General features: G+C 35.1%; 4 protein-coding genes across 6 annotated transcripts in view; 2 read left to right on the top strand and 2 right to left on the bottom strand.

Moving 5' to 3' along the window:
* Positions 1-1,842, top strand: part of LOC136347536 (Krueppel-like factor 3) — a 38,021-nt gene extending 36,179 nt beyond the window's left edge. For all 3 annotated transcript variants that reach the window (XM_066297609.1, XM_066297607.1, XM_066297608.1), the window contains exons 6-7: positions 21-244; positions 294-1,842. In XM_066297609.1, the coding sequence (XP_066153706.1) occupies positions 21-244; positions 294-466 (397 nt within the window). In that variant the 3' untranslated portion in view covers positions 467-1,842. The remainder of the gene's footprint in view (positions 1-20; positions 245-293) is intronic.
* Positions 1,843-2,157: 315 nt separating this feature from the next.
* Positions 2,158-10,790, bottom strand: LOC136347529 (fatty acyl-CoA reductase wat-like). The gene is made up of 10 exons (XM_066297598.1): positions 10,614-10,790; positions 4,807-5,065; positions 4,506-4,754; positions 4,057-4,202; positions 3,893-4,002; positions 3,622-3,814; positions 3,456-3,568; positions 3,224-3,404; positions 2,527-2,717; positions 2,158-2,465 (listed from the first exon to the last, which is right to left on the bottom strand). The coding sequence occupies exons 2-10, from the start codon at positions 5,056-5,058 to the stop codon at positions 2,299-2,301; spliced, it is 1,602 nt and encodes a 533-aa protein (XP_066153695.1). The 5' UTR covers positions 5,059-5,065; positions 10,614-10,790; the 3' UTR covers positions 2,158-2,298.
* Positions 10,791-14,304: 3,514 nt separating this feature from the next.
* Positions 14,305-16,424, top strand: Alg3 (Alg3, alpha-1,3- mannosyltransferase). Its single transcript, XM_066297601.1, has 2 exons — positions 14,305-14,681; positions 14,735-16,424. The coding sequence occupies exons 1-2, from the start codon at positions 14,417-14,419 to the stop codon at positions 15,874-15,876; spliced, it is 1,407 nt and encodes a 468-aa protein (XP_066153698.1). The 5' UTR covers positions 14,305-14,416; the 3' UTR covers positions 15,877-16,424.
* A 46-nt stretch (positions 16,425-16,470) lies between these two features.
* Positions 16,471-22,324, bottom strand: LOC136347534 (uncharacterized). The gene is made up of 5 exons (XM_066297604.1): positions 22,039-22,324; positions 18,162-18,392; positions 17,968-18,107; positions 17,730-17,915; positions 16,471-17,260 (listed from the first exon to the last, which is right to left on the bottom strand). Exons 1-5 carry the CDS (start codon positions 22,056-22,058, stop codon positions 16,755-16,757), a joined length of 1,083 nt encoding a protein of 360 aa, XP_066153701.1. The 5' UTR covers positions 22,059-22,324; the 3' UTR covers positions 16,471-16,754.
* Positions 22,325-23,360: the final 1,036 nt, after the last annotated feature.

A 23,360-nucleotide genomic window follows, 5' to 3' on the forward strand; every position in this document is an offset into this window, starting at 1 on the left:
GATTCTGCTCTCATCTTTAGCTCACTAACCATAACCCCAGCCCTGCCTGGATCATCCCCTAGTAAATCGAGCTCGAGCAACAACAACACATCGATAATCAACAACAATAACATCTACGAGGAGTCCAAACCCCTTCCAGAAGTGACGATACGTCGGAGAAAGATTCACAGGTGCGATGTTGTTGGGTGTCATAAAGTTTACACCAAAAGCTCGCATTTGAAAGCGCACAAAAGGACACATACAGGTGAGTTTGTCAATATGTTTAGAGGGCTGAAATGACAGGTCGTTTGTAGGTGAGAAGCCCTATCAATGTTCTTGGGAGGGTTGCACGTGGAAGTTTGCCAGGTCAGACGAGCTGACGAGGCACTATAGAAAGCATACCGGCCAAAAGCCTTTCAGCTGTAACTTGTGTCAACGGTCGTTTAGTAGGTCCGATCATTTGTCGCTTCATATGAAGCGGCATTGAGGTGTAGTAGAAATTATAATAATTTGTATAGCGAAGTTTTGTGTAAATTTGAGTTTTTGGTGGTTTCATTGGAATTCTTTTGGAATTATGGAATGAGTATACTTTTTACATGTAGACTTTGGCAAATCAAAAGATATTGTTCAGTTTCTTGACATTAGGGTGGCATTTATAGTCATAAAAACATTGACTAAATAAATGATCTATGCCATAAATTATGTTTCAACATTATACTTATATAATCGATCTGCCATTAGCTCGGGATACAAACTTTTCTGAAGTTTCGTTCTATACTTGCCGTGAAATTAATATTGTATAGTTTATCTCAATACCCTTCATATCCAAACCACACATTTTCTGACACAATATCCGAAGTTATCGGAAATCAGATCAGAGATCGAGCGCGCAACAGAAGTTTGTTCTTTTCCTTTAAACACACGTCGATGGGTGATTTATCTGCAGAGTCTCGATCGTTAGACCTACAGATCGTGACTAGATTTTTCTTATTAACTCGAAGATCATGCTTTTGAATGAAGAAAAAGACACTTCTGCGGTAGCTCGTGTGTGTCTTGCCAGCATTTTTTTCACTACCTGTTCTTGAGATATATATAAATCACGATATTTCGCTGCTATGACATGGATGAAGAGATTTTACGATACGGAGAATTCTAGTGAAACCCTGATATTTTTTCTGTTACCTAAATTTTTAGAAATTTATATGAAGAAGAAAACGTTCTAGAAACATTCCTATTTTTAGCTAATTTACTGTTATTTGTATGATTTGTGTATAATTATTTAAGATGTCGGAACACGGTGCCAGTAGCGATGTGAAAACTATTTTGTAAAGAAGCGGTATTTTTAAGGAAGATTAGGGGTGCTTTAGGTAAATAGGGTGCTCTAGTATATTTGGACCAAAATGGAGATTCTTAATGTCTTCCGTAACTGTGTTCTTTTATGTAAATATCTACCTACGAAATTAACCAACTTTGTGATAACTTTAAAATTAAATGTGTTTGATACATAAACAGTTCAGATTTACTTCTATTTTTTGCGCGTGTGAAGCGCTTTGCAGATTTTGTATTAAAACTTATATAATTTCCATGAAATTTCTAGAGATATAAGCAGTTATTTAAGGATATTTTTGTACATAATATATTTTTTAAACAATTGCCAGTAGCCGGGCCAGTATATTTTATACGTTTTTACCTACATAGGGTTAATTTAAATACCTTTTAAACCAACTTTTTGCAATTATTATATGCTTTTCTTACAGTAAATTGCATCAAAAGAGATCTCCGTACATGTACGTCGTTAGTTTAATTATTTCATCTATCCCAACTTCATTTAGATCTCGTTTGGCTCAAAAATTGCACGCTCTAGTCTAAGTTGCATCAAATCCCGACAAAACGATATAAGACAAATAATACTGATATCAAATATTAATTCATTAACGAAAATTTGTTTCGAAAATGTTTTTCCTTATTCAAGTCATTTTTATATAGAAAATAATAATATAATTATTATATATTTTACGTTACTACATTATAGGAATTAAGAGCAAATTTATAATATATTTATTAATGTTAATTTCTAGTTGTTTAAATAAATTTTGTGGAAGGGTTTTTTGCATTGTTTTAGTTACCGCAAATTCGAATTTTTATAAACTGTTCATAAACAAACAGTAATAATCTCAATCACCCATAATACTGCTGAATTTATTTTCAAAAATTGTGGATAATAAATATCTAAAACCGGTCACAATAAAATTTTCGATAAAATGACGAACGAACATGTTTAACCATTAACCTGCATTTTTCTAAAAATTTTAACTATATTCAATACACAATATGGAATATGTACTCCAGCAAAGCAAAAGTGAATCGAAGTAAAAGGGCACTAATAATGGTCAGTAAAGTGTAGTGCAAAATGATCAATTTGTAGTATTTGACCTTCCCTTGAGGAATTGTGTCTAAAGGGTCTTTTAGGAGATATACTCTGGCACCTTAAATGTAATCATAATGACGATAATTCGATATTACTGATGACTAATTTTAACAAATTACCTCTAGTATATGTATAAAAGTACATATCCCAATTGAGTTTCTCAATATTGAAGTCAAAGAGCTCCTTATCGTGTTTCTTCATTCGCTTCCATAGAGATTGGACGTTATCATTTTTAAACTTCCATTCATTTTTCGTAAAATACGCTATAACGTTGGCGAATTTATTGATTTTCTGATAACCTTTGATCAACCTAAAATTGAAGATCATTCAAAATGTGGCGTTACTAGTTTTTTCACTAATAACTATTATTGTCTTATGTAAAACTAAAGTTACACGGCGCATAATACATAATCAAATTAATAACACATAACAAAAAAGGATATAAATTTTCTAGGTCATTAGTTATGTATACAGACAAAATCATAGGAAGAGACGAATCCGATTTTATATTATTTGTTATGTATACAGACTAGGTCAAGGATATGGGTCAATTGAAAAGTCAGGTAAAATTGACCTTTGAATTTCTGATTAAGGTTTTAAAAAGTATATATGACATTCATTTTAAATGGCAAGGTTTTTTTTGGTTTTGGTTTGGACGCTTTATTGATATTTACATATTTAGAGCGGATTCCTATTAATTTATATTCACCCTTTTTGTACTTGTCTCGTAATTTTATGTGTATACTAATTTTCTATACACTGTGCGTTATGTTATGCCTTATTTGCCGTATAAATTTAGTATTATTTTTAAAATACATGGGTTTTTTCCTCAAACATAATAGAATAAAGTCAACCACGTAGGCAGGAATCGTGTGCAGGAAAAATACAGCCAGCATGTGTTCGTAATAGTTTGATCTCATTTTGAACATATAGTGCCATATTACTTTTTCAGATGGAATTTGTGTGCCGTACTTCTCTCCCAATTTGTTGAATTGATCTATAAAAATTAATTAAAATATTTGCTAATTGTTTTTGCAGAAGTATATACCCCAAGTTAGTGGGTTTTGAGGACTGCTCACATAGTTATAAATAGGAATATCCTGCTCCAGTTTATGCTCTCTGCACCTCGGATCTTCGATTTCTTTGTTTTTATTTAAACTTCTAAAAAATGTTTGTTATAAGATTTTGATTATTTTCCTCACTGTTAAAGTTACTTCATAGTTGCCACATCCCACATGCTTGCAAAGCAACTATTGATCACGTAATCTGCAGGCACCATGTCGGCTTTGTTATTCTTGTTTCCGTAGAGGCTTCTGAGGAGGCCTACAGCCACACCTATTAGCACTCCAGTGGCCCCATATACGTTGTTGATCCAACCCGCAACGGGCTCTTTTGCTGTGGCTACAACTGAAATGAAAACCATTTGGAAAAACTCTTCCATTTATGTTGCATTGTAAAGAACTGTTTCTTTCCACTATTACATACCTATCGAAGGTCTGTAGAGAGCTATTGGCAAGTTTTTCCCCTCTTTCTTCAGAATATCCTCGGCCACGCATTTAGTGAATGCATAGGTATTGGGGAAGTCTGCGAGGATACTATCGATTTTTCTCAAATCAAAGAAGTTACTATTTTACGTTAATTGTTCATACGTTTTGGTTACAGCTTCCAGCTGGTTATCATCCAAGCATTCTACCAAATTCAACAACTTCTCACCGGTAATTGGAGGATCATAAAATATTTCGCCGATTTCTTGACGGTTGCAGTTGGAAAAGGCGGTTGAGACATGCAAAAAAGCCTGCAATTTTAAATGTAAAAAAATACTTATAACATCCACAACAAATTTGTCTATCAAGAGTTTGCTTCTGGGAAATACAGCTTTGAACACAAGCACAATATTGAACAATGACCTAAGCGAGTGGACGTAAAACTAATAAATAATAATGCCTAAAAATCATAAAAATCTTTTGAAGTGGCAACGGCGACTCTATAGATAATCATTGCTAATATTAAATAATTTTATCAATGGTGTTAACAAAAAAAAAGAACATCGCAGCGTTGCCACGTTTTCATGCTTCCCCGAGAAGAGCCAACTTATTACCCTTAATTTTTTCATTTGCTTCGCCAATCGGATGAGATCCTTGACCCCTCTAACATTGATGTATGTGGCTAATCGCAGTTTCTCATCAAACCGGACAGTTGCTGCGTAGTGCATTACGCAATCGATCTCCTCGATTAGGGTGAATTTGTCTATTTCGTTGAGCCCCAAATCCGGTAGACTAATATCCCCCATTATGAGATTAATTTTCTCCTTAAAATTCGGATTATGCCGTTTTAAGTAATCAAAAGTCTGAAATAAAAACCGTCAATATAAATTTATTGAGATTTGTTCAATGACTTGCAGGCTCGTTGAAGATTTCCTCGAACCTTTGCTTACTGTCTTTTCCCTTTTTCGCTCGGACGAGTATGAAGATCTGTTTAACGCCGGTGCATGTTCGGAGTAATTTTTCAACCGCAAGTATACCTAAAAATCCAGTCGCTCCTGTGATAAAGATGCTGGAACCATCAAAGAAATTCTTGATGTCGCTGTCTTCTTCAGGTTGAATCATATCGCAGCCCAGGATGTCTTGGCCTTGTTGCTCGTAGATATCCATGGAACCGCTTCAAAAAATTAATGTAGATATGCATAGGTTCGTTCTAACTCGTCTGGGAATCGTTCCAGAATGGCTTATGACTCTTATCGAACAACTCGCGTTAGAGCTGTTTAAACAAGCGTTGTTCACGGGTTAAAACAAACGTTATATTTTCAATTTAGTTCAAGGAACTGGGAGCCAATATTACTGGCAAACACCGCAATAACGACTCTGATAACAAGTTTTTGAACAGGATTGCATTCTAGGAAATATTAACCGTTATAAATCGCCATGGAAAACAGATGGTGTTTCTCTGCACAACCAATGGACCGCGACGGTGGTCGAGATTTACCAAATGGATGAGGTACTTTTTTGGCACAAAAACCTCACACATTAGTAAGTTCCACGCAACTAAAGGCACACTGTTTTCAATTAAAACTAACCGATAATAAGATCCTCCTTTTACAAAGCGTCTCGGACGGACAACTTTGTTAACGTTTCGGTAACCAATTTGCCGTCATCTTCCGAATCTGGGTAAAAAAAGAGTAGAAAACAAGAAAATAAACGATGAGCTAAAATGGATGGGAGGCGAACATTGAAAAAACATAAATTCCGAAGAAACCTTCCGAAATTACTCTTCTTAATAGCTATTAAGACCCGTGTCTTATTAGATTTAAGTCAACATGACAACCCCGCCATTCGTCGTAGACCGTCGATTTTTTCTTTTGTTTTTGGTTACGTTTGACACTACACACCCCTTTTTAGGAACTTCACTGACGTCAATGGTGTCATATAGTCGCTCATTACGGCATTTTTCACATTTTTTGCTCGCATTTGTCCTAAATGTTTAGCACTTAAGTCATTCGCTTTTATCAATAAATCTTAGCTATAGTTACATGGGACGATTGTCGATTAGTTTTACACGAAACAGTTTCTCTGAGACTGCGAACTCAAGATGATCTGAACAGGATTATCCAGTCCATAACTATCTTGGCGGCCATTTTGCGAAATCACTTCATCTTAGCCTACAAGAAGAAGGATCGTACACACTTCTGGTTCGTTAATCTAGATTAATTGCATAGTATTTGTTGGTCCTTTCAAATTGATCAACATCTCATTTCAACAATCGGTGAACGGTGGCGGTGTCTTCAACACGAGTCATGTCACCATTCCAAACGTGGTTGGTGGTGAACGGTTGGTATTGGAACTTTGTAACTAATTACACATGTTTTTTTTTGCTTTCGTATTGTGTGTTGTTGATCACTTTGTGAGGTATTTGTTAATGTTCAGGTTTCTTTTTTAAGTGTTCCAGGATCATCTCTTGTTCAGACGTAAGCGACCAAGTATCATTCAGTGAACAAGAGGCTACGCATCGATTTGGTATTATTAAAATTTGGTGTTAAGTAAAATGTGTACACTTTCTTTGATCTTACACTACAGTAACAAGTTTCTCGTTGGAACGTTATCAAGGATGTTCGGTCAAACCTTTAGTAAATGATAAACGTTACTCTCAGTTGGTTTTAACTGAGAACAGTGTGCCCTTAGTGGTGTTTGAGGCGTTATTTTCAAAAAATATATACATAATTTGTGTTATACCATGTAATGGGCAAATTGGTGCTCTGCCTAGTTCACGTAAAGGGCAGAACGCTACCCGTTACATCAAATCGGCGAATCCATTGCTTTTCTCATGAATTAAGCAACATATTGTACCTTACATGAAATTGGCAATTACATGAGTTAGGCGTAACATATATGGACATACTAGAGTTGAATGTAAGTTCAGTAACTCGAAGGTGCATGTTATTTAAATGTTTTTTTCCAGAAATTAAAGATTCTTTAGCTGGATCGGAAAAATTTAGCTATTTACTGGCACAACAATTTCTGGTGTTTACCAATACATTTATTTCAATTAATAGCCAATATTTGTCAAATTGGATAATTATTTTTTTAAATGAACGGTAGCACAATTATTTCAATATCGAATTCTGAACTCAAATAATGTTTAATTACCAATGCCACTGTGACGATATTTAGTGCAATTATTAATTATTTTATTACACTGTATGACGTAAAAAAAGGAACGCCTTCTAGAAATGGTTCGATTTACATCATTTTTAGTGTGCGTGTTTCTTATACCTACACACGACCATATATCGTTGAAAAAAATTAAGCAAATTCCATGTCTCGCATCCTAGACTGTTTGCATAGCGGTACGAGGTACCGCTAGGTCTGTCAGAGATTGGGCAAATTTGGTAACCTTCTACCCACAATATCTCAGAGATGTTCGATTAACAACATATATAATACGTCTGGTAGTCGCGGCAGGTAACAAACTGATTTCGTCGAAAAACTGGATTGCAGAGTATTTTGCGATAGGGCGGAAGGTGCGTTTCCGAGATTTCACGAATTTACCATCAAGTAGCACGTTCCCTCTGTTGAAAACCAAGGTTGACCCGCTACCATGAGCTATACGGCCCCATACCGTTGTCCCTACAACTTGGCGCATGTCGTCGCCTTCACACTTTTCTCCAACCATCATGCATATCCAGACAAAATCTGGATTCGTAGACGAAGACCGCAGTGTCTCAGTCCAGGTACCATTATGCCCGTTTTCGGTACCATTGCAATTGATTTTGTTGACGAAGAACGGTAAGAGGTAGAATAAGATGAGGAAAATAGTTGGTATCCCGAAGGATCGTCCATGCCCTGAACGAGGCGAACATATTCTTTAAGGACAAAACACCTTCCCGAACTCCTCCTTCTTCGAGACTGCCCTTTTTGGAACCATGCCCGGCGGCAACGCACCACGGTACCAAAACTTTGGTCCAACTTAGTGACGAAGTTTCTCTTTTTAGTCATGTTGGACAAATCAAGGAATACTTTCTAGGAGCTTTGTAGGCTACTAAATGGTGTTCTCGCTCCAAGAGGGTGATTTGCTGTTACGCTTTTTGCCTTAAAAAAAAATCTGAAATATCTGACAACGCCAAAAATGAATACTAGAACATAATTAATTGAAAAACTAATTGTGTTCAATATTCGCATAAATAGATGCATATAGGAAAAACCCCTAAATTCAAATTTTTATTACGGAGCTTTTGCTTTTGTCACTTAATACGAGTTCACAGTTCATAATAAAAATCAATGGAGCATTATTTATTAATACGAAATTTATTCAATAATGAATACGTTGACTTACTTCATTAATAAATCAACCGACAATAAGAAATTCATCTTACACTTGACATTAGTCCTTGACGTCAAATATGTAAAAATTGGCAGTAAAACAATGAAATCAACATTTAAAGGACTAGTTGCATAAACGCACACATAATAAACAGATTACTATGTAGTACCCGCGATTCATTAATGCACTTAGTGTAATACTTTCATAGGTACATATGTATATTGCATCAGAGTACCTACATATATGGTATACATAAGTATTTCGTTTAGCACAACGCGAGGCTACTGTTACCAATTTGAATAGGTCAGTAGTGATTAATTTTCGCGTTAATGTGCGAAAGTTCGTTTCAAAAATGCAGTTTCTAGATTACTGGTTTTCAATCATAATGTAAGCAATGTAAGCCATAACGGCCTAAATTGGTATCGGCATTAAATTTTCGCAATCAATGACAGTATTAATGCTGCGTAACCAAGAAAAGTTCCGTATAGTTTCAATGCTGTAGTTGGTCTAGTTCAAGTGAACGCAACGACAAAATGACAAAGCAGATTTGTATGAATAAATGTGGTAAACAAATTTAAAAAATTGTGAACTAGCCAGAAGCACACATAAATGTGATGTATAACGCTCAGCGGAATTGTTATTACTATTTTTTTTTAGCTTTTTTAAACACTAAACAAAACGATAAACTCAAACTAACATTCGCCCTATACTAAGGGCTCTTCGCGGTGGTCAAACAGCAAGCCCCATGCGAAACCAACGGTCATCCCTCGGAGATTGGCGAAGAGAAATTCCGGTGTGTTTCACATCATTTTAATATACACTATTTAGTTATCCGTTCATTTTTCCGTTTTTTCAATCGTTTTTCCTTAGGTCACATGGGCAGTCACCAAAACGCAAAAAAAAACTACGCTAAAGACTCGCGTAAAGGATGAATGTTATTCTTAGTTGGTTTCAATATACAAGGTGTTTCATAATGGTATACGAAAGATTCAGACGGCGAATCTGTGGATGGTTCTAAGACAACAATTGATGTGAACGTGCGTTCGTTTTCGGTACACCCTTAAAATACAGAGTGATAAACAGTTTTTTTTATAAGTCGCCAGTGGCGTTTCAAACGAGGTGACATTTTAAAGGAGAAATATTGAACGTCACGGATCTTTTTTTAATAAAGATAATTTCTGGACGATTCATATTTCTGCGGAAAAAGGTCTCCAGAATATTTTTCATAACGTTAACCACATCGTTTATGACCGTTTTCATGTGAAAAAAATAAAAATCAACAATCAGCAACCGACAAAAAGCATAATTTTTTCGTTTCATACAATAAACAACATATTAGGGATTTTTCAATGTTTACACCATAACGTCCAAGAAAGGCTGAGGCATGTATTTTTGCGGGTGGAAAGCATTTTCAACCCCTTTTTAGCTGTCTTTTCTAATTTCATCTTGTAGTTTTAATATTTACTAATTTTTTTTCATTTCATTCATAAAAATGTACAGGACGCTTTTTTTTCGCAAATATATGAAACATTCAAAAAATTATTATTATTTGTTTTTTTTTTTTTTTTTTTTTTTTTTAACTAATGACGTATCACTTTTTTCCTTTAAAATGTTTAAAAGGGTCATATCAATGAAGACGCCACTCGTGACATGAAAAAGATCGATTTTCCCTTAAACAACATGTTTTTACACCTATTTTACACTCCCGAAGTCTCCAAAAAATATTTGGTACCGTAACTGACTTATTAAGAAAAAACTAAAAATAAATCATTTTTATTGCCCCGTATTTCAGACTAGAAGCGAAAAGGAACCCATTTTCATATGAATTTTTTTCTTGAAATCATTCACAAATCAAGAAACACCCTGTATAGTGTGGTTCTGCAGGAGTGTGAGGCGGTATTTCTAATAATTTAACAAAGTATGAATCTACGTGCTTAATTAACAACTTGTGTTTTAACCGAATAGACCGAAAGGCAATTTTTCTTTGGATGGGTAGAGCTAGCGAAAACAAAGAGTGGTACCTGGCACCCTACATTTTCAAGATTCAAGCTTTTTTATATAGAACATGATGTCACCTATAACAAGTTCTTTCATGGTAATTAACTAATAAGCGAAGAAATGTATTTATGTGATTTTGGCGCATAAAAATGACGAGATAATCTGCAAATAAACGTACGAGCGTATGAATACTCGTATGACAACTTAAATGTGTGTAACGTGTAGAAATGTAAGTTAATCACTTTTTACACTTTAACAAACACTTTCTGCTGGATTAAGCGATGTCAAAGTGTGTGAAATTCCATTGAAATGCCTCATAAGCCAACAAGTTTCATTTTACTTACGGTTAACAATCTTCTAAAGTCCTCTCAAAATTTAAAGAAATATCACTTACTTGTATTAAAATCCGGTTTAAAGGCACGAAATGATCGATGAATTAATTTTATTTGTTTAAAGCAAAAATGCTGCTTTTGCAAAATACACTTCTGGTTTGCCACTAATCAAGGATATTCTGAAAATATGCTCGCCTCAGTATCTGCGTCAGTACTACTAGTGGTGGTACCACTGCACGCCAATATTTATATGACAAATGCTTACGATTTGCTGCTGAATTTGATTAAAATATATACGCTACTCGTTACTGTACCACGTTGTGCTTATAATAATTATATTAATGGAGTTTTTCACCATAGTGACAATTTTTTTCTATCGAGAAGTCCCGATGTTGGGTTATTAGTTTACTTTTTCATTTATTAAATGGAACAATACATTCTTAATTAAATTTTATAATTAATAGTGTTTTTTCTTATAATTGTATTAATATTCCAGCTAACCCACAATTTTAGGTTTTAAAAAATGTTATAAATGCGTTAACAAAACATTGAGGAATTGAGAATTCTAATATTGTTTCTCTAGGGTGATAATCATAAATACCGTTTTACCCCATCAAGCGCCACAGCTCGCATTCAAACTGTGAGATGCCCTACGCCCACAAGCAATAAAAAGACCCTTTCAAGTGACCTCAATAGGGCCTATTTATCCTTGCAGTATTTCCTCTTCTACAGCGCAGCGTTGTAGTTTTTGAAATCTGACGTTTCGACCTTCGACAACCATCATCAGTTTTGTTTTTTTTATGGGCAATTTCAGCAAATGTTAAAAATCCTGTTTTTGTAAAGAGTTCCTTAAAAACAACAAAATGAGTGAATAATGAGATTTGTAAGAGGTTCTCGAACGGATTGTCCTCCACTTTCAACTATACTTCTGTTTTAAATTCTGCGTTTGTCTTCAAGCACCCCATATTCTCATTTTAGTCCTTAAAGTTGCGATGACCTTCTTTTCTACCTCATTATGTCGGTGGATACAGATTCATGAAGTAAGTTTCTTATTCTTCCCCATAAATAATAATCTAATGGGGTAAGATCCGGTAACCATGCCGGCCAGCGTATGTCTCCTTTTCCTGAAATGACTCTAATAAATGATACCAAGTTCCACCTCCTGTAAAATTTCCGCTTTATTCCACATTTCTGCCAAACTCAGCTTAATTTGTATGAAGAAATATAAAACAATTTTGTGCTGGTTGTTATTTTTCTGAATACCACGATAGACATGTTTCCGAAGTAAGTTTTTTGAACTCTAGGTGGCGCTAAGCACAATTCGGCGAATTGTTGAAAATTACTTTATTCAACAAAAGTGACATAAAAATAAATGCCATCTCTAAGACGCCCTTCAAAAAAACGGATTTTTTGCATTTCTATCAGACTGCAAGACTGAACCTGAACATGGGATGCATCCACGTTATCAAAGAAGAAGCGGAATTCAAAGATATTAAAATTCAAAATGGCGCCCATTAGAGAAAACAAGGTTGACGATGAATCCCGAATATCGAAATCGAATTTAACTTGTTTTGTATCTTTCATGGTTATCGAAATCTCCGTGGTTGGGCCTAAGAAATGGACACTTTGTATGTCCTTTAAATGTTTACTAATACTTCTGCTCACTTCCTCATTCCATTCTTTATTTTACATATTACAAACTATTTAAAATATTTTTCACATCTTAATTGCTAGTTCGGTCTGTAAAATCAACATAATCTACACTTCATGATCATAAAAGAACACAGACGAAAGTTTTTTTTAGAGCAAGGTTGATGTGTAATGCGTATAAAAAGGCCAACGTGTTTCACGTAGCAATTACTACAAAGATGTAATAAAACGACAGTCGATGAAGAGAATTTTCTACAGTGTATTTATTCTACATTGAAGCGATAAATGATGGTTATTTGGCCATTTACTGTTTAAAGAAGTAATTTCAGTAGGCAAAAATCTATTTAGAGAAGACAAACAAATACAGTAGCTGAAAGTGAAAATAAGCCTTCTTAACTGATCTGTGTCTTAACAAATAATTAAAAATATTTATACAGGGTATTTCTAAATCATGGCGCCAAATTGATATGGAAGGTAGATTGTATCATTTTATGCCAGAAATTCTATATATATGTGTGTCCAAAAATGCTTAATAAAAAAAGATACAGGACGTTTTATGATAGTTTGGAAAAACATATTTCTACTTTCTTCCAAAGGGATTTTGTGATTTTATTGAAAGTTTGGTACATAAGATGTGGCCGACGGGTGCAACAACTATTGATGAGTACATTATTTTTAGTTGCTATGGTAACCAAATAACAGGAGTGGCTTAGAAATTTTTTCGATAAATTTTTTTTGTGCGTGGACAAAATGCATATTTGGTCAGTGTTTCTTAGAGTTTGTTTAAAAATACACAAAAAAGGTACTCTGGTGTAAAACCGAGAACGTACTCTGTTTTCGAGAAAAAATATTAAGTTTGAGACACTGCAAACTGCTCATTTTATTTTTGTAATATAATATAATTAATTTATGACAATTGTTATTTCTTTTCAAAACCCAAAAATACACAATTAGACTATAATTACCAGAACCCTAACTATAAACAATAATAACCAATGGAAATGGTATTCAATACGAAATAGCCACAACAGGCAACAGTCCAGAGCACTCCAATAACGCATGTAATAATAACTTAATATTTTAATGATCGAATAGCAAATATCAAGAACATTCACAGTAACTAAAAATAATTTCAGCCGTCAATACAATAAAAACACAATTATCGACCTTTTAAATGTGTTTTCTGATTAGTTCATATTCAGAGAAAAACAAACAAAAAAATTAACGCAACTAAAATAAAATATTAGCTCTCAATTACAACTCGCCTTCGATTTTTAGCGAATCTTCTAATGATAAGTGTTTTATGAAAGCTTAATTCATAAGACCTTTTTGCACCGGCTCCCCCTAAATTAGGACTGAGGTGACAGGCTCTCTGACAGTAATGTATTTTAAATGTGAATCTAAAAGGTCCACCTGAGTTGAAATCTAAGGAAAAGTGAAGGCATTGAGGGTAATAACGTTAGTTACACCGTGGTCTGTACCGTTCAAACTTGAACAATTAAATTGTTACACGTGACTGAATGAAGTCTTTGATCTTCGGAAATCTCACATTTATTAAGATGATACGTAGGGTTAACTCTGAGCAGATTAAAAAATATATTAATTACATTTTGCGAAAAGAGAAAAACTTTTGAAACAAATATTAAGGTAAAACTAAGCGGTTTAATATTATAAGTTGTTGGTAAATAAATTGTTAATAAATTGTTGTCAGCGGAAGTAAGTATACTTAGTAAATGTTAATTGGATTTACGAGAGTCACATACATTAATGATCTAATATTGCTCGAAAATCGTAAAAGCACAAATTTGAGAACTGAGTAGACTCCTTGGTGGTAGTTAAGAAAGCACTCAGTTAGTTATGCAGACAGTTATGATTGTACTAAAATTTACAGAATCCAAAAGTCTATATAACATAATGTTGATATTTGAAAATTTTATACAAAAATAAAGACAAAATGGCCGCCTTAGTCCCTTGGGATGTAAGACAACGTTGCCAGAATGAATTACTCTATATGCAAAGTTAGACATCATCTCTTTCGCACTCACATCAATTTTCCTTTTTACGTTAGTAAATCTTTCTCTTTCTCTGTCTCTCTCTCTCTCACTCCTAAAAATGTCAAAAAGTGAAAATAACCTCAAAACTTTATCTTTGAAATTTTCCAAATGATTCCAATCGAAAGCGATTTTCGAAATTTTTTCAATGATTTAACAAAGAAATGGCTCCGCCGCGGATAAGAACTACCTCCATTAAATCGCCACAAGCCCGACAAAGCTCTTATACCAAATACTTCAATCTTCTGAAGAAATTCCTGGTGAACCCTCACCATTTGGGGCCAGTATGCCTGCTACTTTTTCTAGCCGAGGCCGTGTGCAATGTGCTCGTCATCCAGAATGTAAGGTATACGGAAATAGATTGGGTTGCCTACATGCAAGAAGTAGAGGGGTTTCTCAATGGCACTCTTGACTACCAATATCTTAAAGGTTTGCCGAATTACTAAAACTTTCAAAATTGTTATAATTTTCATATTTTCTAGGTGATACTGGACCTCTAGTGTACCCAGCTGGTTTCGTCTACATCTTTAGTGCTCTCTATTACATAACAAACCATGGAAAAAACATATACTTGGCCCAGTACATTTTCCTTGTGTTGTACTTAATACAGACAGTGCTCATACATCGAATCTATCGTATCACAGCAAAACTGCCCCCTTATGCCCTAATCCTCACCACCATAACATCACTAAGGATACACTCAATATTTGTTTTGAGGCTTTTTAATGATCCAATTGCAGTGCTTTTGTTTTATATTAGTTTAAACTTGATTGTGTCGAACAAATGGAAGTCAGGGAGTTTGTTTTATTCCCTTGCGGTTAGTGTGAAAATGAACATTTTACTTTATTCCCCCTGTTTATTAGTGGCTTATTTGACAAATTTGAGTTACACAGAGACTTTTATAAACTTATTAATATGTGGTTCTGTGCAGCTGATTTTAGCCCTGCCATTTTTATATGTAAATCCTGTGTCATATCTCAGAGGCAGCTTTGATTTTGGAAGGGTGTTTGAGCACAAATGGACTGTTAACTATCGATTTCTGCCAAAGCACATATTTGAGCACAAATATTTCCACATAGGCCTCTTGGTTTTGCATGTTTTGTTGCTGGTAGTGTTTTTGCCTTTGTTGAGGAGATACTTGAGCAGCTATGCCAAGCTTAATGTTGTTACAAATGCTTTTAAATCTCAAGTTGAAGAGGAAAAACAAAAAAAAGGAAAACGGGCATTAATAAAGGATAAGACTCATTTGGAGGCCACAGGCAGTCAGAGAAGGTCAAATTCCAAGGATTCTAAGGACTCTCAAGAGAGTTTTTATGAGGAGAAAGTAAAGCTCCAAAGCAGAATGTCCAAAATCGCTCAGTTGTTTATTCTTCCATTTTTTATTACAAATTTAATAGGAGTGGCTTGTGCTAGGTCAATACATTACCAATTTTATTCTTGGTACTACCACAGTTTACTTTATTTAGCCTTTTGTACAGACTATAGCAAGCCAATCAAATTTTTATTACTGGGTATTGTAGAGTATTGTTACAAAACTTATCCTAGTACAAACCTTTCAAGTGTTCTTCTACATGGGTGCCATTTTATTTTAATATTTGGAGTCTATCGAACTATGAGGGCCTAGAAAATTAATTGACTAAATTTGACTCTTTTTATATACTTTATCAATATTTGCCTTTCAGCTGGACTGAGTGAATTTCTCTATAATGATATGGTAGATTAAGTAATTTTTATGTATTCCTGAAGAAGCAATATAAAATAAATCGGTAAAATACTTTATAATTAAAGACATTACCATCTTCATATTTTGTGTGTTTGAAGTATCTCAAAGACCAGTCTCAAATTTGTTAATTCTCAATAGTTTTCATTGCAGAATGTTGGGTTCTAAACTACAACGAGAATCGTTAGAAAATATGCGCAGGGTGTAGGTATTCATGAAAAAAAGTAGTTTAAAAAATATATGTTTTGTTTTTGAACAGAGAAATATTTTTGAAAATAATTATAACAGGAAATCAAAAACAATGGTTTTCAGTGGTATCGGATTCACTACATAGGAATTTTAGATTAGTTTTGTCTTGCTATTATTCTAGGTGAACACTTCTAGTTTGTATGTTCTTCCTATTTCTTTTTGTTTGTCGGTTTATAAATATATTTATTGCCATTAGAAAAAGATTTATTAGGTTTTATTTCAATTGCAAAGAACGTTAAACCCTGTATAATCAGTGCAAAAATATATTTTGTAACTTCAGATACATTGATTCTCTCCCAGAAACGACAATATTATAGCTAAAACTATTCTACAGGATTGCACAAAACAGTTTAATTGTAAATACTTATCAGTCATGTAATAGTAGTTTATGAACTAAAAAAAAGTTGTTTTCATAATTTTAGTACGCTAGTTATGAGGTTTAAAAGTTCTGCCCTCTAGGATAAATAGGAAGTGGTTTAGCACTATTTTTCGTTCACCGTATTGTCCTCATTTCATACAAACTAAAAATTTTACTACATATTAATTTGTACGGGGGCGCTCACTACTCTAAACCCTTCACTTCCCGTAACAGTTTTAACTGGTTGGGGGGCAGGTCCTTTTTTCGCCCTAGGCGGCACAATTGGCGGATAATTCGATTGCATATTACTAACTTTATTTTCCCCCTTCTGATTTCTGCGCTTGATCCAGTCGCGCACTCTCCTACCAACCCGGTAGAAGTGAAAGTAGAGCAGGAATAATATTAAAAATGCTACTAAAAAAGACACCAAAGTGACCATGAGAGCTGAAATGGGGTTGTAGGCTTGGTCGGACGTGGGTTGGGTGTCGGTGGGGGATAGCGGGACTTCCAGTTCGTTGTAATAGTCTTCGTCTTCGCCTGGGGTGACTGGTTCGGTGGGTGGTACCATTGGTTCATCGGTGGGTTTGCCTGATATGGTTATGTCGGAGCAGGCGCGAAATTCTTCTTGAGGGCCGCACCCCACAGATCCGGTTCCATTGGGGCAGTTACCCCAATTGTTGCCTATTCGGTTAAAAAATTGCGTTAAATAAGTAGTACAACAATTTCTCTAATGATGATCTTAATTTTACTTTTTTGTCGCAAACGTATTTAATTTCATATCTGATGATGGACAAAAACTTTCTCACGAAATTTATTTGTTGAAGTTGACTTACATTAACTCATTTTTTAGTTACAAAATTTGTAAACTACATTGTAATCATTACGGCACCTGTGGATGACTTCGTTGCAAAACAACTTTGACCCGGATTTCCTTCGCTATTACCTGGTTTTGTCGCGCTTTCCATTGGGTCTTGTTTAACATAGATATTCGCGAACAGTGTTGCTCTTATTGATATTCCTGCACTTTTGGTGAATGTATATTCATATAATCAACCTACATTAGAGCGAAATTACCGCGAATGAACTCGGTGAACACATGTTTTCAGCAAAAAATGATTTTATGTCTAAGCATACTGTTGAGACTTATCACCTGCAATGTATATCCACTGCAGCACGCAATGCTTACAGCTCTTCTTCGGCAATCTATACTTCATCTCGTATATTTTGTTCCCTTCTTTAGGGAAGAACTTGTAGTTTTCGTGGTCTACCCCTGCTTGAGGCTTCACTAGCTTCAATACATTCGCATTCAAGCATTCTTGCGTAGTAGTCTTGAAATCTATTAATAAGTTATTATTTGTTCGTCTACAGAGATCATATGGAAAACCTACCAGGGCAAATCTTAAACTCGAAATAACCATTATGATTGGCCGTCAGTTCCACCCTTATATTAATAGTGGCTCCAACCCCATATTTCCGCACAATCACCCCTTGTCCATAGACACCTCCGAATTCATGGGCTCTAGGTTTTCTATAAAGTTTCACGTCTAAATTTTAAAAATTTCAAGGAATTTTTTAGCCTTACTTTGAATCCCAAGGGTCTCCGCATACTCCGCATTTGCCCTCATTCTTGACCCATTGGCGGGTGAAACCTCCGCAATAAAGTTCATGGTCATTGTAGTTGTGGGGGGTATCAAAACCGTATCTCCAAGCTGAGGCTCTGGAAGGAGGTTCGATGAGTCGTCCGTGTGAGGCTGTCCAGTCTATGAGGGAAAGGAGGATCGTGAATGGGAGGAGGTAATGGAAATCCATCATCCTGGAACATGTAATGTTTCTTTTGTTAATGTAAATATAAGACATGTTATGCAATTCGTCTATTATTGTGTTGACAATAAAAAATTAACAAGTTAGCAATGGTGGTGGTTAATATGCATAAAGTAATTGCTGTTATTAAGTGTTTTGCCGGTTTTTGTGAGTGTAGTAGTAACGGTAACGCTACAGAGCGGATATGCGACGAATTCTATACAGTCAATATATTGGAAATTGGAACTAATACTCTCGTAATAGACAAGGTCGTTCGGTCTAATCTTGGCAAGAAATTGGTTTATCTTGGTGGGCAGTCAATGCAAGATTTATTTCAAGTCTCTGGTCGTGTAGGTATTGCCAACTTATTTACATAACCTTTTCGAGTTTATAAATTCGCTTGGTTCTTCAAAAAAATAAAATAAAATAAGATTGGCGAGTATCTGGCATCAAATTGCATTTTTTCCCGTTTTAAAGACTCAAATTTTAATCTGATCAAAGATCCTAGATAACTAATTGACTCAGTAGGTACTTGTAAGCTGATTTTAACTCGGATTCATCCTGTATGAGAGTTCCCACGCTGTACCCAAAAGCACCCAAGTAGAACGCTTTCTTTTATGCTATAAACAATATTCCCAGGTTTTGCGTTAATAATAATAGCAAAAATCGCAATTTTTAATTGCTGGATTTGAAATCCATCGATCATCGAATATTGTTCGCGGTTTGCAATCAATGGTCTAATTAAATCTGATGTTCTTTTGCATCTTCTTTCACTAAAATTCACCCATTTTCCACGTACACCCATGCGATATTTTCCGCGGAAACCCATGCCACTTTTTCCTGCTATTACTAGAATATCTGCTTCTGTATTGAATTGGTTTTACATTGCGCCATTGACCTTGATTCTCTTGAGGAAGAATTTCGACCGCTTGCCCTCGTTTCGACTTAGCAATGATCGTTGTAGCTTAATTTCCCATGAAAAAAACATATTGGAAATGTTTATAGTTTAATTTAATCATGTTTTTAGCAATTTACACACAGGCTAATTCTATAGGTAAAAAGTGATAGGGCGGGAACAGAAGGCGGTTTTAATTCGAATTTTCAAGGACACACATCCAGGTTTTCTACAAGGTGTAACATATCATCATGGAGATATTTCAAGAAGCACTAATACTCTGCACAACAGTTAAAAAAATCCTAATTGACCCGCGATGAAAAACGCCCTATTTTCTACATAAATGGTGGCAAAGTTGAACATTTTTTCTCATATTTTGGGGTTTGCCTCACGTACGCCTTTAATTAAATTTCTGAAGTTCCGTGGACCTATTGAACGAAATCAAAAAACCGTCGCTGCCTATATACAGGGTGTTGTTTTTTGGGTTATGCTCTATTTTAATCTTTGTATCTTTTTTTGGAACACATTATATGAATTCTGATACCAAATTTAAATTCCTTTTTTCAATTCTTTAGCTCGTTGGTCTTTTTGGTTCGTATTTTTCACCGTTTTCGTGAAATTTGCAAGAATATGTATCGATGCAAATTAACAACGTAAAGCGAGTATGGAAAAAAATTATCATCCGGCTCAGTTATCAACTATCTCAAGCAATATATAACATTTAAACATTTTTTTTTAAATAAAAATATATCTATACGGAAAGAACATCATAAAAACTATTGAAAATATCCTTGTTCTAATAAAATGCAGGACTCCACCGTTTGCCTCATAGACCAACGGACTCTCTCAAATATTTCAGGAGTATTGCAAACGATGTTGCATAGGCCCACTAATCTGTTTCACAATTCCAGTTCTATTTCAATTGAGGTTGGATGTACCAATGATTCCAGATGTCCCTCAAAAAAAGTCCAAACTATTTAGGTCGGGGAATCTAAAGAGCTCTATCATCTCCACACTGAAATGGGCTAGTGCATCATCATGCACGAAACAGATTTCAGTTCTGAAAAGAATTTCCTTCCAACATAAATGGAAATTTCTCTCTTTGATTCTAAAATGTCTGAACGATATTTAAATAATTTAACTCCGAGCGTACGTGAGGAAAACGCAAAATATGAGAAACAACGTGAAAATTTTGTCTCTGCGTATGTAGAAAATGGTGCATTTCTGACCATGGGGCTATAAGCATCTTTTCATTTTTCGGCAGAGTGCTACTGCCCCTTGAAATATCTCCATAATGATATGTTACACCCTGTATAATAAAATTTAGTTGTCGAAGTTGGCGATAATGAAAATAGAATTAATGCGTGCAAAGATTCCTCTATGGAAAGTAATGTGCTTTAATACTTGTAAAACCCATTACAGTTTACACAGAGAAACTAGATGATTTTAGTAGTTTTTTTTTAACAAAAATCGTTGGTGTTTCTGCCTAATCGATTCGAGGAGAACCTGAAAAAAACGTACTTATTACCATTTAATAGCATCACTGCTGCAGCTATTTGTTTCACGGGACACGCAATTATACAGACTTAGAAAGTAATCATTTTCCATTTTTATGCATGAGCCTCTTTCGTCAATTTCTATTTAATATCCATATTACTACAAACTCTCTAAAATATCTGCGAAAAGGTTTGGACCAAATGGCGCTTTTGCCAATGAATTACACCAATAAAAATGCTTACACAACTTCACGAACAGTGAGTTGAAGTGGCAATGACCTAATTAAATTAATCAACCTTTTTCAACACTGCGTTATGTGAAAATCGATCGTTATTATTCAATTAGTGCGCACTTCCATGTACGTCCGAGCATTTGCCTGCTACTACTTACCCCATTAGCTTCATATTCTTTGCACCTAAAATGCCACAAATCCCAAACAATTTCTCGCAGAAAACAACTCTTCCCCTCAATTCCCAGAAAGCCTCAATTAATCTTCATCCACATGAAGAAATTCTCAATCGCTCTTCACTAGCCACCAGTCAGACTCACAAGCCAAACTCCATCCCTCTGATGAGAATTGTGTTGAACCTGAAAGCTGAATCTCTTCCGTGCATCCATTGATGATTCACTCTATTTCCTGGCAACCCAGTGACGCATCCATTTTCATTTTACGCAAAGTTAATTATCCAAACTCTTCATGTTAGTGTCGCAGATATCGATCTGGGCTTCAACCGCACATACGAGGACATAAGCGAAATTATCATTGTTACACCTTTTGTTTAAATTTTTAATCGCTAATTCCGTAGGTAAATCACCGTTGAATAATTTAATTCAGCTTTGCTTTAGGTCAATGCTTCTTGGTATGCGGTTCAGATTTCAGAGAGATCTTCCTACAAATTTTGCATTTGAGTAAGCTAAATCAAATTGGTATTTAATGTCCAGTTGACCATTTACATTTAGCTGTAGTGCAAACCCACACTTTTATGGGTCACATTTACATATAGAACTAATTACCCTTAGAGTGGTTAATAACGTGAAATAGACTTGAACGGCTCGACTGGTTTTAGTTTTATCTCATGTTACATGTAGACGTGATTTTATGGGTTGTCTTGCTTTAAGGAATACAGATTAAATCGCAAACTTGACTTATTCTGGAAAGTTGATAGTGTTTCGGTTTCCGGAAAACGCCGAAGAACTTCAAATTTTAGAAGTTCTCCATACCGCCCTTACTTTATCCCACACTACTTACTACTACTTCTCCACTCACCAATCTTTGTTGCCTCTCATGTCTAATCCATCCAGTCTCAAACCACACTTTCATAAATTCTCTTGGGTCTTTGAGGCTCTGCCTCCTGCTGCAACGTGACTTTAAATTAAGTGGTACTCCACCAAAACGACCATGACAATTTTTTGTTCTTTTAACCGGAAAGCGATCGATTCCGACCGAAGAAACACGCGAAACAAAGTACTCTCGCTTGGTCGCAATTCTCTTGGTCGAAGTCTGTAAGCAGGAGGTCGACCGACCACCTCGATTCTTAAGTAGGTAACTAACTCTGCTTAAAATCCATTTGCGGTCGCCGTACACCCAAAGCAGCGGAAGAGAAATTTTTTTGAACACCTGTTTATACCGGGGGTTTGGGGAAAGAAAGGTTTAACCGACTTAAATTAGGCTGATGAATAAAAATCCTCTAAATATTTTTGCTTCAAGTATTGCGGAAGGCCACGTCTTCTACAAACCAATTACAATTAAACGGCAGAGGGAGTCGACATTCATAAATCACCAGTTGTTGTCAGCTGAAAATAATAATAAAAAGTTAGAAAAAGTCTTAGATTGTAGAGTAACTTCCCCTTCACTTGCAAATGTTCTATATGGAAGCTGTGCTACTAAAGCAATTGTTCTTTCGCATTACTCACGAAAAATGTTCTTGCTGTAGAGTTGACCTGACCGACAAGTGAGGTGCCACAATGTTTCTTAAAGGAAACACTCGATTACACTTCAGATACACTGGTTTTATGCAATAAATTAATCTCTATTTCACATTATATATATGCGTTGCTATTCGCGTAATAAACGTTTTTATAAAAAAAAAGGGAGAGAATTTGGTAGATAAATTTAGGTATAACAAAGAAATATAGGACTTTAATAACTTTAAACATGAATTCTATGGTATAATTTTCTGAGCGTACTGCAGACCGGAGCCTTTAACAAAGGGTGAATATCGGAAGAATAAAATTTTTATTTAAAAGTCATCTGAATTTTGCCCACCTGGGGAGACCAGCACTGCGTAGTAGTAGTATAGGTATTACTGGTCCTACCGTACTGGGTAATATATAAATAAATAACTTACACCAGATCGTCAAGAAAACTGGTTGAAAAGGTCGCGAAATTAATACTTCTAAATTCAAAATGTTATATTTCTTCTAAATGTACGTCCTAAGCCTAACACCTCTCAAATTTGACATATAAATCAACATTTTGATTAAATTTTTCGATAAAATCGACATGTGCCAATTCCTGACGGAATGGTGAACACAGTTTTGCGTAAAAATGAATTCTATGATCATTAATTTAGAATTAGACCAAAGAGT

This window comes from Euwallacea fornicatus, chromosome 29 (genome assembly GCF_040115645.1).
Source record: "Euwallacea fornicatus isolate EFF26 chromosome 29, ASM4011564v1, whole genome shotgun sequence".
Lineage (NCBI taxonomy): Eukaryota > Metazoa > Arthropoda > Insecta > Coleoptera > Curculionidae > Euwallacea > Euwallacea fornicatus.

What these genes read in the sequence shown, in the direction of transcription:
- Alg3 (XM_066297601.1), top strand. Translation starts at nt 14,417, where the DNA reads ATGGCTCCGCCGCGGATAAGAACTACCTCCATTAAATCGCCACAAGCC. An exon ending in TGACTACCAATATCTTAAAG is followed by an intron (nt 14,682 to 14,734) that starts GTTTGCCGAATT and finishes CATATTTTCTAG; the next exon opens with GTGATACTGGACCTCTAGTG.
- LOC136347534 (XM_066297604.1), bottom strand. Translation starts at nt 22,058, where the DNA reads ATGAGAGGCAACAAAGATTG. An exon ending in GGAGACCCTTGGGATTCAAA is followed by an intron (nt 18,108 to 18,161) that starts GTAAGGCTAAAA and finishes GAAACTTTATAG; the next exon opens with AAAACCTAGAGCCCATGAAT. An exon ending in CGAGTTTAAGATTTGCCCTG is followed by an intron (nt 17,916 to 17,967) that starts GTAGGTTTTCCA and finishes ACTTATTAATAG; the next exon opens with ATTTCAAGACTACTACGCAA.
- LOC136347529 (XM_066297598.1), bottom strand. Translation starts at nt 5,058, where the DNA reads ATGGATATCTACGAGCAACAAGGCCAAGACATCCTGGGCTGCGATATG. An exon ending in AGCAAATGAAAAAATTAAGG is followed by an intron (nt 4,203 to 4,505) that starts GTAATAAGTTGG and finishes TTAAAATTGCAG; the next exon opens with GCTTTTTTGCATGTCTCAAC. An exon ending in TGTTTGAGGAAAAAACCCAT is followed by an intron (nt 2,718 to 3,223) that starts GTATTTTAAAAA and finishes CTTCAATTTTAG; the next exon opens with GTTGATCAAAGGTTATCAGA.